Raw genomic sequence first — 13,565 nt, forward strand, 5'->3', positions numbered from 1 at the left:
AAACACAAAGACTAAGAAGTATGATTATTATTTAGGGAAACTATTCTTCACCTGAAGTCTTGGGATGGGCTTCTAGGAGTGTACATCGTCCTCTGTCTCCTTGTCATACAAAAATGGATGAATCTACATGTGTGCATTTTTCTGGGAAAAAGAGTCTAGAGCTTTTAAAAGTCATATCCTCGATGGGCCTACGACATCCAAATGCTAACAGCCTGACTCGGGGAGCTGGTTCTTTTCTGCCAGCCAGAAGCTGACTTATGGGCACCCAAATGTCCACTCCTTCCTGGAGCACTGGGGCTTTCCAGGACGTGGGCTCATTAGTATGCTGAACGGCTCCCCAGCTGTCAGGCATGGGGCAGGCAGGCGGCTGGTTACCTTCACTCTGCTGCTGGGGAAATTACAGCAGGATGAGCTTATGGGGGTGCACAGATACTATTCAAGGGCATGTGCTATTGCTAGCTGGACCACTGTGTCTCCCCTGCTGGCCCAGACCTCCGAGACTTCAGAGTAGTTACATACACACAGTGAGTAGCAAGTCGATGGGGGTTGGAGTTCCAATTTTAATGTTTTACCACTAACCAGCTATGTAATTTTGGGAAATTTAAAAAATACCTCTGAAGCTCATTTGTTCCATTTATAAAGCACAATTAATAAAACTAGCTACCTCAGAGTATCGACTCAATGAGACCAAACATGTAAAGTATGTTGAGAACCTCATGTACCTAGGAACCCCTCAACACACCAGAGCTGGCTGTACCATTCTTTTTAGAATGATGGGCTTATCCTTCAGCCCTAAGTCACATGCAGCCTAGTTCTCACACAAGTTGAACACTACAGGCCTCTTTCCAATGTGAGGCCTGAAGGCCGGTGGTTAGGGCAGCAGAGACCTGAGCCCTCAACCATGGGTTCCACAGGCAGTCAGTGGGATTTACCTTGCCTGCTGTGGGCATGCAGTTGCTCCCCAGTGGCGTGAGTTTTTCAAGAGTTGGGTCTAGAAGATGAAAGGTCTGGACAGTGGCTGTGATTGTGTGGAAGGCCCTAGAGCTCCATATGTCCAAGCAAAGGCTCAGGGGTCCACAGGACAGGCCTGAGGCAGGAGGAGGATGGATGTCTCCTCCAGTCTCTGCTGCTAAGCTGTTGTGTGACCCTGGTTGAGTTACTGCCCACTCGGGGTCAGCTACCTCAACTATAAAGTAAGAGAAAATGGAAGTCAGTATTTTCTAAGGTCTCATTCATCAACAGATTCTTGTGATTGTAGATTTGTGTGTGTGTGTGATTGTAGATTCTTAACAAAGATTTAAAAAGGAATCTGTTTGAATAGCTGATCTTAGGATCAGAATGTTGGGGTTTTGTGTTTATGGCTAGTTCTCTACCCCCGCCAGGTCACCCCCCACTAGAGGCTGAAGAGAGTTTCTTGGGGGTAGGTCTTGCCTTCTCTTATCTCCAGTAGTTGGCCCCAGACGAGAACACACAACAGCCTCTCAGGGAACAGCTGACTGGCTGCCAGGGAGGCAGACACATGTCTTGACTTAAAGACAGTATGAAAGAGGTCATATTCTTTTGACTAAGGCACTTGCCTCCTGCCAAGCCCCACTGAAGACAGAAGTGGAGGACTGAGTATCCTTGACAATCAGAAAGATGTGGTTTAGACCCTAAGAGAGAAAAAGAGGCTTAGAACGCTTGGAGCCAGTTGAAACTTGGGAGTGATCTCTCCATCTTCCTCATTGCCATGGGAAAGGAAAGGGAAGTGTGTAGGAAATCTGAATGAGTATTTCGAGGTCGCTCAGAAAGCCAGGGGCCCAGCTGGGCTTGGAGCCCAGCTCTCCTGCCTCCCAGCTCAGAGCCCTTCTTGCCACCCACATTGCCTCCTAGGCTTTGTCACTGTTATGGTGGTGTCCGAATAAACTCCTGACAGGGACGTCATTAAGATGGGAGAGGCAAAAGGAGCTGGAAGGGTGGTGAAGCCGAGGGCAAGTCCCTGGGACCTTCTGAAACCAGTCTCACATTGCAAACAGAATCTGTCTCGACTGTGAAGTCAGGAAGAGCATTTTAAATAAGCCAGAAGGCGGATGCTGCATCTTTGGCCATCACCCGGAAGCTGCCCGATGTCTGCTGTCAGACCCCTTAGCGTGTTCCTCCTATAGTCACATCGCTGCTGCTTTGCTTCTTTCCAAAGGACAGAACTACATGTTCTCCTCCATGTAAAGGCATTTCATCCAGGCAGAGGAACAGCTGGTGATGTTCCTTTCTCGTCTCTTTCTCCAGGTTGTGAAATATCCTAGCTGCGCACGTGTGGTTGGAAAACAAATGGGGGTGGTTGTGCATTTTGCTCTACATTTCTCCCTCATTCAGAAATGCTCCTCTTCTCCCATGGGAGCCCCAATTCACCTTCTGTTGAATGTAGTCTTAAAAGTAAAACTGGTCTTATCCAGGCAAGTCCATTAGATGGGGCGGAGGGTGGGTCATGAGTGGCCTCTGCATGTAAATATTTCGCCGCTGCTGGCTTGCCACTGTGCCTAATACTCTGACATTCTTTTGAGCTGGCACTACCCTCTTTGCCCAGGCCCCTCTGGAAATACAGCCTTCCTATTGGGAGGCATCAGAGGCACCATGCGGTGTTATCTATTCATCTGTAGTTCAAGAATCACAGCCTGGACTCGAGGTGTTTCTAGAGACTTCAAGAGACTTCCGGAAGCTCTGAGAGTGATAAAGCTGAGGACAAGCTCCCCAAAACTTCCAAACCAGGAATGTTAAATACATGCCTATGTGTGCCACTTTCTCATCCAGCTTGCACAGCAGATGTCTCATTAATTTAATATTTATACTCTTCCCTGTTGAATCTAGATTCAGCCTAAGGATCCTTTGCATAGCCAGTTGATTGGAATGGGCATGGCCATTTTCTTCCTCTGTTGTTTAACTGTTCTTCAGTGCAAGCAAAAGTGATGAATGCAGTGCTGAGAAGCAAGACAATAGGATCACAAGTACTGAGAAACTTTGCCAGAGTCCCGTCATGAAATGTGCTCACGGAGCAAAGGTAATGAAGACAGCCAGAATACCATGGCATGAGTGAGGGATCTCCAGGAGACTGCTAAAATGGTTGGATTTCAACCCTATGTATTTCAAGTCCCCTTTCCAACTGCAGAAGCCCTGGCTTTCCTTTTCAGCATAAGTCCTAAGCAGAAAATACAGCTTTTACACTATTGGGAATTCCATACTATTTTTTAAAAAACTTTTATTTATTTTAGACAGAGAGAGAGAGTCTCCTGAAGCAGACTCCCCTAAGTGGGCAGCCGATGCTGGGCTTGATCCTATGACCCTGAGATCATGACCTGAGCCCAAATCAAGAGTCAGCTGCTCAGCCAACTGAGCCACCTAGGTGCCCCAGGAACTCCATATTATCTTTTAAAAAATTTCTACCTGAGCTTTCATGTATGCCAGGAGCTGCCAAAACAATGCCGTGGTCGTCCAAACTTCAGGCATGCTCTCTATCTTTTCTCTTAAACAGCTCCACCCCACCTGAAACGGATGCTGAAATCCCCTACAAGGCTCCCATGAGAAGGGGCAGCCTCTGCCCGCCTCACCTGCTGCAGAGCTCTCTGGATGTCGATCCCCTGGCCCCACGGCACAGCTGGGTTAGCCAGGCAGTCCCCAGCATTCCCTCGGCGGGATATATCGATTCTCTGCCTCCGCAGGCTCTGAAAAGCCTCAGCCATCACCTTCACCCCGTCATAGGTGAGCGCAGAGGTGTACTGGTGGGAGGAACAGAGACAGTTAGGTGTCAGGGAGAGTTGACAGGAAGGCAGGTGGGAGCTCTGTCTGGGAGAATGTTTCCTGGTGCTGAGAACACCAGCAGGGGCTGGGCATGAGGGGTGGAGGGAGCTGGGGAGGGTGGGGGGGAAGTGAGGGGGTGGGCACCCGGAAGTGTCTGTGCCTCACATGGGGGCTGCTGCTCCTCCTCATTAACCCATCTTGCCAGTTGTGAGCTCCATGTTGCCAGTTGTGACTTTCCAAGGGAAACCAGAATTCTAGATTTTTGTGTGCCATCTTGCAATTTTAAAATGTTGGTACAACTGGAAAAAATGCATGCAGTAAATGCAGCACATCTATAGTTCTGATACAGTCCATGGAAAACCAGTTGGTTTTCTCTGTGTTACAGTCACCAGTTGGGAACCAAGAGGAACTATTTATTCCACTATCTCTTGTGGCAGTAAAAGAAGAAAAAATAATCCAAGAAAGGTAAGCTCTTTATTATTTCGCACGTGCCTCACAAGTGGCAGGTTTATATTCTGCACGCTTTCCCCTTGTGCTTATTCATGATAACTCTCAATTTCTCCCCTTTTGCCTAAAAGGGTGATAACAAAGCAGGATAACCATCCAGGACACTATTTTCTGGCTTTGGAACTCATGTCTGTCTTCTTCATTAATTTGTCCCCAGTCCTAGCTTGTTCTCTGGCACATTTTAAGTTCATAACAGAGAGCTGTAGAACGAATATATGAATATTTTTTCAGTTTTTGAGTATGTCTTTCACATTTTAAGAGAAAAATATAGGTATTACATTTAATAATTTTTATAATTTCCAATCTTTTGGAAGTTGGGCAGGGTATTCACATGTTAACTGGCGTTGGTTTGTTCATGCTTTAAAATACATTTGTGATTTTGTTTGCTTAAGCTCATATTGAAATAAATCTTCATTTTTAAAGCTTTTATTTAAATTCCAGTTAACATACAGGGTAATATTATTTTCAGGTGTAGAATTTAGTGATTCAGCACTTCCATACAACACCTAGTGCTCATCACAACCAGTGCACTCCTTAGTCCCCATCACCTGTTTTGCTCATCACTCCCATCCCCCTCCACGCCCCCTCTGGTAACCCCCAGTTTGTTCTCTATAGTTAAGAGTCTATTTCATGGTTTGCCTCTTTTCCTCTATACTCATTTGTGTCTTAAATTCCACATATGAGTGAAATCATAGGGGATATAAATCTTCATTTTTGAATTGCTGAATCAGTTTGAGCAAGAGTGGGGTGAGAAGCAGTGGTTTGCTATTTGCAAAAAGAAATTGACCAAGTGGCAAGAGAAGGTTGCCAAGGATTCCCTGTTTGCTCCAGATAAACAAATTTGGCCTCGGTATCCTCTACACAGTGTTCCACACAGCCTCTGCCAAGCTACTGGGTATGACATGGGAAAGAAAAACTACCTGCTATCCTTATTCTAAACCACTATCGAATAGCAAACAAAATAGATTTTGGCTGTAGGATTTAGGGCTTCATGGCTGGGGAGTGAGGGGGAGATGGCCTACATAACTGGGAGTTAACGCTCTGAGGCAGAGATGAGCTGGATATTGCTTAGATTTCTCTGATTTTTAGTTGGGTATGTGGCTGACCAGATAAAGGGCTAGTTCCCTGCACAACTCAAGAAGGCTCCATCCACAAAGAAATGAATACAAACAGCATCCCCCCAATCCAGACCTGTGCAATATGAAGGCCGTGCCAGAACAGAGACATCATTTGCCAGCTTCCCCTAGAGCTAGCTGGGGCTAGGTTTCTAAGATGTGGTCAAAAGCATGTGAGTAGGAGATTTATGCGACTTCTGAAAGAGGCTCTTAAAAAAAGCCATTGTGCTTTTTATTTTCCTTTTCACTTTCCTGCTGGATGGAATACTGAGTTAATGGTTGGAGCCTCAGCAGCCATTTTTGGCTATAAGGCAGAAGCCATATCCTGAGGATAGCAGAAGAAGAAATAGAGAAAGGTTCAGTGTTTGACAGGTCTGAAGCCAGTATGCAAGACCTGGATTGATGACTTCTGAATTTTGCTTATAAAAGAGAGAAACAAAATATTTATCTTGTTTAAATCATTGTCATTCTGGATTGTCCAACCCTTACAGCATACTCTTAATTTTTATGTATATATTTTCCTTAGCTTGCTCCTTTTAGAAAGCTATCCTTTCCTAAAGTCTAAGATTACCCAGAAATCGGGGCAGGGGAAGGGACCAGATTGGTCCTTTGCTGTTTGCTGCCTATCCCCTCACCTTAGGTCTCTTCCAGTCCACCCGGGTGTGGTCTCGAGCATCGCTGTTCTTCCACTGCTGCATGATCTTGGCTGGGATGGTATCTGTGTAGTTCACCAACTGGAAACCTGTCACATTTGCTCCACTCTCCTTGAATTTGTTTAAGTCAATATCCATGAAACCCTGTGCAGGGAGGAGGGGAAAGAAGTCAGACCATGCCGCCTGGATAAATCAGTTGAATCATGCTAGAGGATCACAGGATTTCCATGATGTTCCATAAGGTGAAACTGGCTGAATGGAGAGATGTGTGTGCCTCCCTTCCTTCTGAAGGTTATCACTTAACTTGTACACAGTTAGCACAGTGGTTAACTGCATTTGCTGAGAAACCAGCCATGCCTAGGTTGAAGTGCTGGCTCTGCCATTTACAGCCCTTAAACTACCTTGGACTAAGTTGCCTGATGGTTTCTTGTCTGAATAATGAAGGTTAGGAAGTTGGGGAGAAAAAGCGATGTGATGGCATGTCAAGTGTGTGGTACAGACTGAATGGGGTTACTATGATGCCACAAATATGGAATAGAACAGACACATAAGGAGGGAACTCTGTACTGTACCACCCATATCCCCACCCTTTTGAGAGAAGAAGAGTCTGAAGTCCATCAGGAGGAAGTTCCTATAGGCTCCCAGAGGTCACCAGCAAGTCTGTGGAAGGGGTAGGATTCTGGTCTGGATTCTGACCATCCCTCCCTCCATGTTCTTTCCACAGACTAGCTCTTCCCTCCCCAGTGAGGCCTGATCAGTTCCAACATCCACAAAGGATCCTTTACCAGGAATAAATCTTTCCTTCCCATTTGGTGAGATGCAATCAAATTCAGGAGGCCTTTGACTTAAAAGGGAAACCTGGCATTTGTATAATGTATTCCACAGTGCACAGAACTTTCATATCTGTGGCCTGTTTCACTTGATGACTTTATAAGGTAGAAATTCTGTGTCTATTTTCCATACAAAGAAACAGAGACAAAGTGGAAGAATTGATCACTAAGTCATCCAGTGAGTCAATGGCAGAGCAAGGGCCAGAACTAAGGTCTTCTGGAGGTCTTTACTCCTCATTCAACAAACATTTTTGAGAACCTCTGGTGCACTATTCTAACAGTGAATAAAAAGAGTTCTTATGAAGCTTACATTCTAGACAATAAACAAGTAAATATGTAGCATAGTATATACAGTGAAGTCCTATGATACCATCCAAGTCTCTTAATTTCTCATTGAGTTACTTAGTTCCTTGTTTAAAAGATCTAGTCATAAACAACTCCAAGATACTCCCCCACCCCCCACCAGGTGCCTCTATAGTTCTGATTGTTTATTATTTGTATTTTATAGATAACCCAAGCTCAGTTCTCCTCAGAGCCTTCGTCCTAGGTATTCTCTCTGCCTCGAAGTGTGCTTTCTTTGGCTGTCTTCTTTCTGTCTTTAGGATCTCAGCCAATATGCAGTTTCTTCAGAAAAGTCTTTCCTGGCCCCTTACCTAAAGATCCAATTCCTACCCTGTGGTAGATGTGTTCAGTAAGTACCTGCTCATTTCCACTCCCCTTCATACACTGATATTTTACTTTTTATGAAAAAGGATTTTATTTATTTGAGAGAGAGCATAAATGGGAGGGAGGCGCAGAGGGAGAGGAAGAAGCAGACTTCCTACTGAGCAGGGAACCTGATGCATGGCTTGATCCCAGGACCCTGAGATCGTGATCTGAGCTGAAGACAAATGCTTAACCGACTGAGCCACCCAGACACACTGATATTTCACTTTCTACACTAACTGCAAATCCCTATTATTTCAACCCTGTGGGAATTAATACACTCAGGGCAGCACTCAACCAATGATAGATGAAAAGATAATAGGTAAATACTCTAGAATCCTGTCCCTGGAGGCTGTGGGTGAGGGGACACAGCAGAGACAACTCTGAAGCTGGTTCCATACTGATGTCCAGAGTTCCTTTAAGGGATCGGGCTCCCACAGGGGTACGTATCATGATTGTGCACTTTACTGGATGCCATCCTGTTCCTTCCCAACTTCCTGGATTCCCTAATTGGCACCCAAAGAAACCACTTGTACTTGAATCCTTGTCTTAAGTTGTGCTTTTAGAAAAAACCAGTTAAGTCATCCCACCACCCAATCCAGCCAGTTCCTTCTCAGAGCCCTGTTTGAGTTTCTCCAGGGTGTTTATCCCTGTGTGAGACAATCTCTTTTACTCATTTGGTCCCTTGTCTTCCTCCTCCCATTGGAGTATTGGCTCTATGAGGACAGGGACATTTTCTGTTTTATTCATTGATGTGTCCTGGCATCTAGAGCAATGCCTGGTACAGATCAGATGCTCAATACATGTTTGCTGTGTGAATGAATAAAAATAAGAGACTTTCTTAAGCAAGAATGCTAATTAGGCAGGGGAAATATGATAAGCGGGCAGTAAATGCCAGTGGATGATATTAATTGATTAGAAAGAGAAGCTCAGGTTAACTCTTCCCATAGCCACAGTTTATAGATTTTCACAGGGGTCTACTGATTTGCACAGTGGTCTAGCAAGTTGTTGGTACAGATGGAATCAGAATATATACTTGAAGACATTATACCACCTAAGAGAAATCCCACGACTGGTTAAAAGCTAATGCACAGTTGAGAAATTTCTCATCATTTTTAGAGAACTTTAAAAAGAACATCTTGTCCCTAAACTAACTATTGAGAGAATCAAATGGGAATTCTCTCCTACAGTCATCTTCTGTCACTTGAAAATGTATAACCAGCTCTTGGGCATTTTGTACTAACTGCCCCCATCTTGAACATAATGGGGGCCACAGTAAATGGCAGAGTTTATTCGAATGTAAATGTCACTCACTTCCATCACCAGAATGTCTGACTATAAGGTTAATGGAGCCAAACCTTGGTTACGTGTACTCAAACTGATGGGATCCTCTAACAGAACTTCCTGTGCTCCCCTGGGTACGAATGAACAGACGATGATAAACTCCTATCTGTGATGTCAGGTAAAATAAACAGCATTAGGGAATAACTTGTGGACAGTGCATAGTCATCTCATAGTTGGCATTTTCCCGCCCAGATCTCATGCTGGAGGTAATCTTTTTCTTTTTTAAAGATTTTATTTATTTATTTGACAGACGGAGATCACAAGTAGGCAGAGAGGTAGGCGGAGAGAGACAAGGAAGCGGGCTCCCTGCTGAGCAAGAGAACCTGGTTCGGGGCTTGATCCAGGGACACTGGGATCATGACCTGAGCCAAAGGCAGAGGCTTAACCCACTGAGCCACCCAGGTGCCCCTGGAATGGTAATCTTGAATCTCTCCAATGTTCTTAATCACTAAGAAATGAGTCTTTTATAGGGACTAGGCTTGATTTTTCCACAATCCAAGACAACGGGAGTTTGCCAGTAAAAGTGCTCTTAACTAAGAACGGGAAATAAATGTGTTAACTATTTGCACACCAGTTAACTGCAAAGTTCAACTCACTCAATTCCATTCCCTGGAGCTTGCTCATTAAACAAGGTTTAATTAAATCATTTTCCAATTTTCTTTGCCATTTTATTAAAAAGACCAACAACCTTGGATAACATTTGATATTTAGAACACTTTTTATCTGCTTTTTCTGTAATATTAATTATATAATATGTGTAAGGCTGTATCATTGCTAATTGTATTTTATTAAGGTTTTAAACTATGAAGTTTAATCATCACCACTCTATTTGAATCATTTTGCCTATTTTATAACATGCCCCCAAATACTGAGCCCATTGCTCTGTATACTGTACTACTGAGCAAAAATGAAATCAATGCACAAGATGCTTCAAGTTCTTCAATATGAGAATTCAGGTCTCCTAAACCTGGGCTCCTTCTAACTGTCCCAGCAGAACTGTACCAGCTGCTGCTCTTCATAGAGTGACTCTATCTCTTATCTAAAATAGGGCTTTGGGGAACCTGGGTGGCTCAGTTGGTTAAGCATCTGCTGTTGGCTCAGGTCATGATTTCAGGGTCCTGGGATTGAGACCTGAGTTGGGCTCCCTGCTCAGTGGGGAGTCTGCTTGCCCCTCTCCCTCTGCCCCTCCTCTCTGCTCATGTTCTCTCTAGCTCTCTCAAATAAATAATTAATTTTAAAAATCTTTAATTTATGTATTTCACATACACACACACGCACACACACACAGATCACAAGTAGGTAGAGAGGCAGGCATAAAAGATTTTTAAAAATTTTTAAAAAATAAAAATACACTTTGTGACAAGTGAGCTCTTAGAGATATTATATCACTATGCTCCTGTGTCCTGTTTTGTCACCTCTGTGGCACTTCACACTGTCCCACATGTGTCTGAGGAATGTGTGACATGAGACGAATTCTCTGCTCACGATCTCATTCAAGCACTGATGACCTGGATGGTGTACTGCAGGCTCTGTGATGGAGATCGTTAACCTGGGGGACACATCAGAATATCTTAGAGAGCTTTTGCAAAAGAGTCATCCCTAAGGATGTGTTTTTCTAAAGCTCTAATGCTGGCAAATCAAAAATTAAGGTTCAATGTATTAATTTATAAAGGTACTCATGAGGATAATTCCAAATGATAGGACAGGTAACAAACACTGAGAACTGGATGTGCAGAGAAGTATGAGATGACTGATCATCTTTCCAATGGTGAGTCACAGCTGGGATTAAAATTGATCAAGCAAGAAAAAGAGAACTATGCATATTATGTAGGAATGTGGAGGAAACCACCAGAATCACCAAACCCAGCAAAGATTTAAGATATTTAATTTTAAGAAGTGTAAGATTGAAGAGGACCAGCACTTGCATTTTATTTTATACCCTTCTGTAATATATATATATTTTTTTAGTATGTGAATAAAGTTTCTTCTTATACTATTAAAAAATAAAAGTATCTCCTCAGATAATTACACCTTGATGGTTAAGAATCACCTGTCAGTCCCTGGAAAGGTGGGGAGGGAGTAGCAGTGGCAGAACAGGGAAGGTAAGTTGTTCCATATATTGGAACTTTGCTACAATATGTTAAGGGAGCCTGATTCCCTTGTTATCTCCTGATCTGGAAATCAAGAACATGGTCGCTGTTCAATGCTCCACTGAAACAGAGCTTCAAAAGCATTTCTCATAAGAATAACAAAAACAGCAATAATGGCCCAAGTTCTACTTTCATAGACATTATGTAACTTCATCTCAACAACCTTCTGAAAATGATGAGTTTACTGTCACTTAAAAATGAAAAATGAAATAGTCAACAGTCACCCCTAGATTTATTTTAAACATTTCCAAAGTTCTTATCCTGAGCCAGGCATTCTGTTAAATGCTTTATATAGATCATCTTATTTTATCCCCCAAACAGCCCTGAAAGGTGAACACGCAGAGTAGGCACCAGATGCTTATTTGCATAAATGAGTTGAGTGAGTATCCATCCCAATTTTATGTTGAAGAGCTGTGGTTCAGAGACTTTTGGAAACTCCCCCGAGATCACACAGCAAGTAAGAATTCAAACCATGGTCCAACCATAAAAATTTGTCTTCTGTGTCAGATGGAGGAGCACAGGAGCTTAGCTTTAGGATGGTGTTGCCAGATTGCACAGAGAGGGACAAAGAACTTCTGACGGTGTGGCTGCCACAGCTAACAGCACTGAATAAATGACTCACCTTGCTGAAGAGGGGCCTTCCAGGACAGCTTTCTGTCTTAAAGGAATATTTGTAGTTGAGCACCCTAGGTTTCTTTCCTTGACACCAATCTCTGAAGGTTGGCTAGATGCTTCCCAAGCCTCTAATTTCTCTAAAGTCCATTAGTGCCCACCTTACCCCACCTCTATCCTAGAGGGTCAGCAAATATTTTCTGTAAAGGGCCAGATTGTGAATATTTTTGGCCTTGTAGGCCATATGGTTTCTGCTGTAATTATTCAACTCTGCCATTATAGCATGAAAGCAGCCATAGACAATAGTAAATGAATGAGCGTGGCTGAGTCCCAACGAAATTTATTTATGGATGCTGAAATTTGAATTTCATGATTTTCACAAGTCATGAAATATCATTCTTCTCATTTTTTCCAATAATTTAAAAATGTAAAAAACCATTCTTAGCTCATGAGCCAAACAAAATGAGGTGACGGTTGGAACTGACCCACAGACCACAGTTTACTGATGCCTGATGCAAAGATGTTGGAGATCAGACCAAACCCCTCATTGTACAGATGGGAAGGTGAGTGTAGGGAGGACACTAGAGGCCTAAGACCCCATGGCTGGTGAGGGGATTAGCTGGGGGTGGGATCTGACTCCCTTACATGTCATTGTAGGAGCTGTGCAATGCTGACCAGCCATTGAAATAGAATGGGAATAAAAGTACTCAATTAAGCAGTTAACACAGTCATTCCTTCTAACGTCAATTATAATTTTCAGAGGCTTAGAATTAAAAGCCATTTCAAATAATTACGATATCCTAAAGAGATGTTTAACACTATAACTACATTGGATATGCTTTCATGTCGCTGTGAAGATTTACAAAATGCTTTCAGGATCATGAAGAGGCTCTGGGCTATCATTATGACTATTAATTACCACGTGTGGCTGGAAACAAAAGAACTGATTATGCGTGCTGCTTGGTTACTTAACCTCTCCTAAGCTCAGTTCTCTGGTCTTCAAAATGCAGATATAATAACCCCTGCAGCATAGAAGTGGTGTAAGATATAAAAGAATACATTTAAGCACCTAGAACTGTCTGGCACATAGTAAGTGCTTAGTGAATGTTCGCTATTGTCACCATCATCCTCGTCATGGCCTCAAAAGAAGTTAGGTGTTGTTGGAACTGCTTCAAAACCAGGCAGCGGGCCAGGCAAGACACCCGAGAGAACACAAGGCAGGTGTACAGGAATGCTTCTGCTGGAGGATGAAAAGATTTATCTTCAAAGCCAGATTTCCTTTTTCTCGGGGATTCTTTCATGGGAGTCACATACAAGCTGTTCAGCCCTCATTTTCTCGCTTGCATGGACAACACACCCGTCAGAAGGAAGAGGGAGCATCCAGCATTGTTAAAGGAAAGGGACCAGGAAGGTTTATTAAACAAGCCCTGGTACACTGGAAAGAGTGCGGCCTCCATCTCATCCCTTTGGAATCTAGAAGAGGTAATGTTAGAATAAATCAAAGAACCTGTACTTTATATTCAGAAGGGTGCAAGTTGAACATGCCAGGTTTCCCCCACTTGTCAGATTCTTAGATGACAGCTCCAGAGAGAAGATCGTTACAGAGAAGTGCAATTCGGAAAGTCTTGTTACATTAGAAATGATGGAAAAAGTGGGGCTAATCAACCTGAAAAATACTGGAAACCGAGAGGGTAAGCGGAGGATGTGTTCAGATCCCGGAAGGGCTGTCTTGGGGAAGAGGGGGAAGATTTATTTGCTGAGGCTCCAGAAGGCAAGCCAGTATCTGTGAATGAGCAGAAGTCACAGCAGGCAGATTTTTGGCCAAAATGTAATGACAACTGCCACGGTGCCTAAGTGGTACCAATGCCTGTACTTTCA

At 43.4% G+C, this 13,565-nt stretch overlaps 1 protein-coding gene across 3 annotated transcripts in view; it reads right to left on the reverse strand.

Annotated features, from left to right (window-relative positions):
- Positions 1-13,565, reverse strand: part of GRIA1 (glutamate ionotropic receptor AMPA type subunit 1) — a 306,086-nt gene that overhangs the window by 118,983 nt on the left and 173,538 nt on the right. For all 3 annotated transcript variants that reach the window (XM_082725138.1, XM_082725137.1, XM_082725136.1), the window contains exons 6-7: positions 6,029-6,190; positions 3,582-3,749 (exon numbers count right to left, since the gene is read on the reverse strand). In XM_082725138.1, coding sequence (XP_082581264.1) covers positions 3,582-3,749; positions 6,029-6,190 — 330 coding nt within the window. The remainder of the gene's footprint in view (positions 1-3,581; positions 3,750-6,028; positions 6,191-13,565) is intronic.

This window comes from Mustela nivalis (genome assembly GCF_964662115.1).
Source record: "Mustela nivalis genome assembly, chromosome: 3".
Taxonomy (NCBI): Eukaryota; Metazoa; Chordata; class Mammalia; order Carnivora; family Mustelidae; genus Mustela; species Mustela nivalis.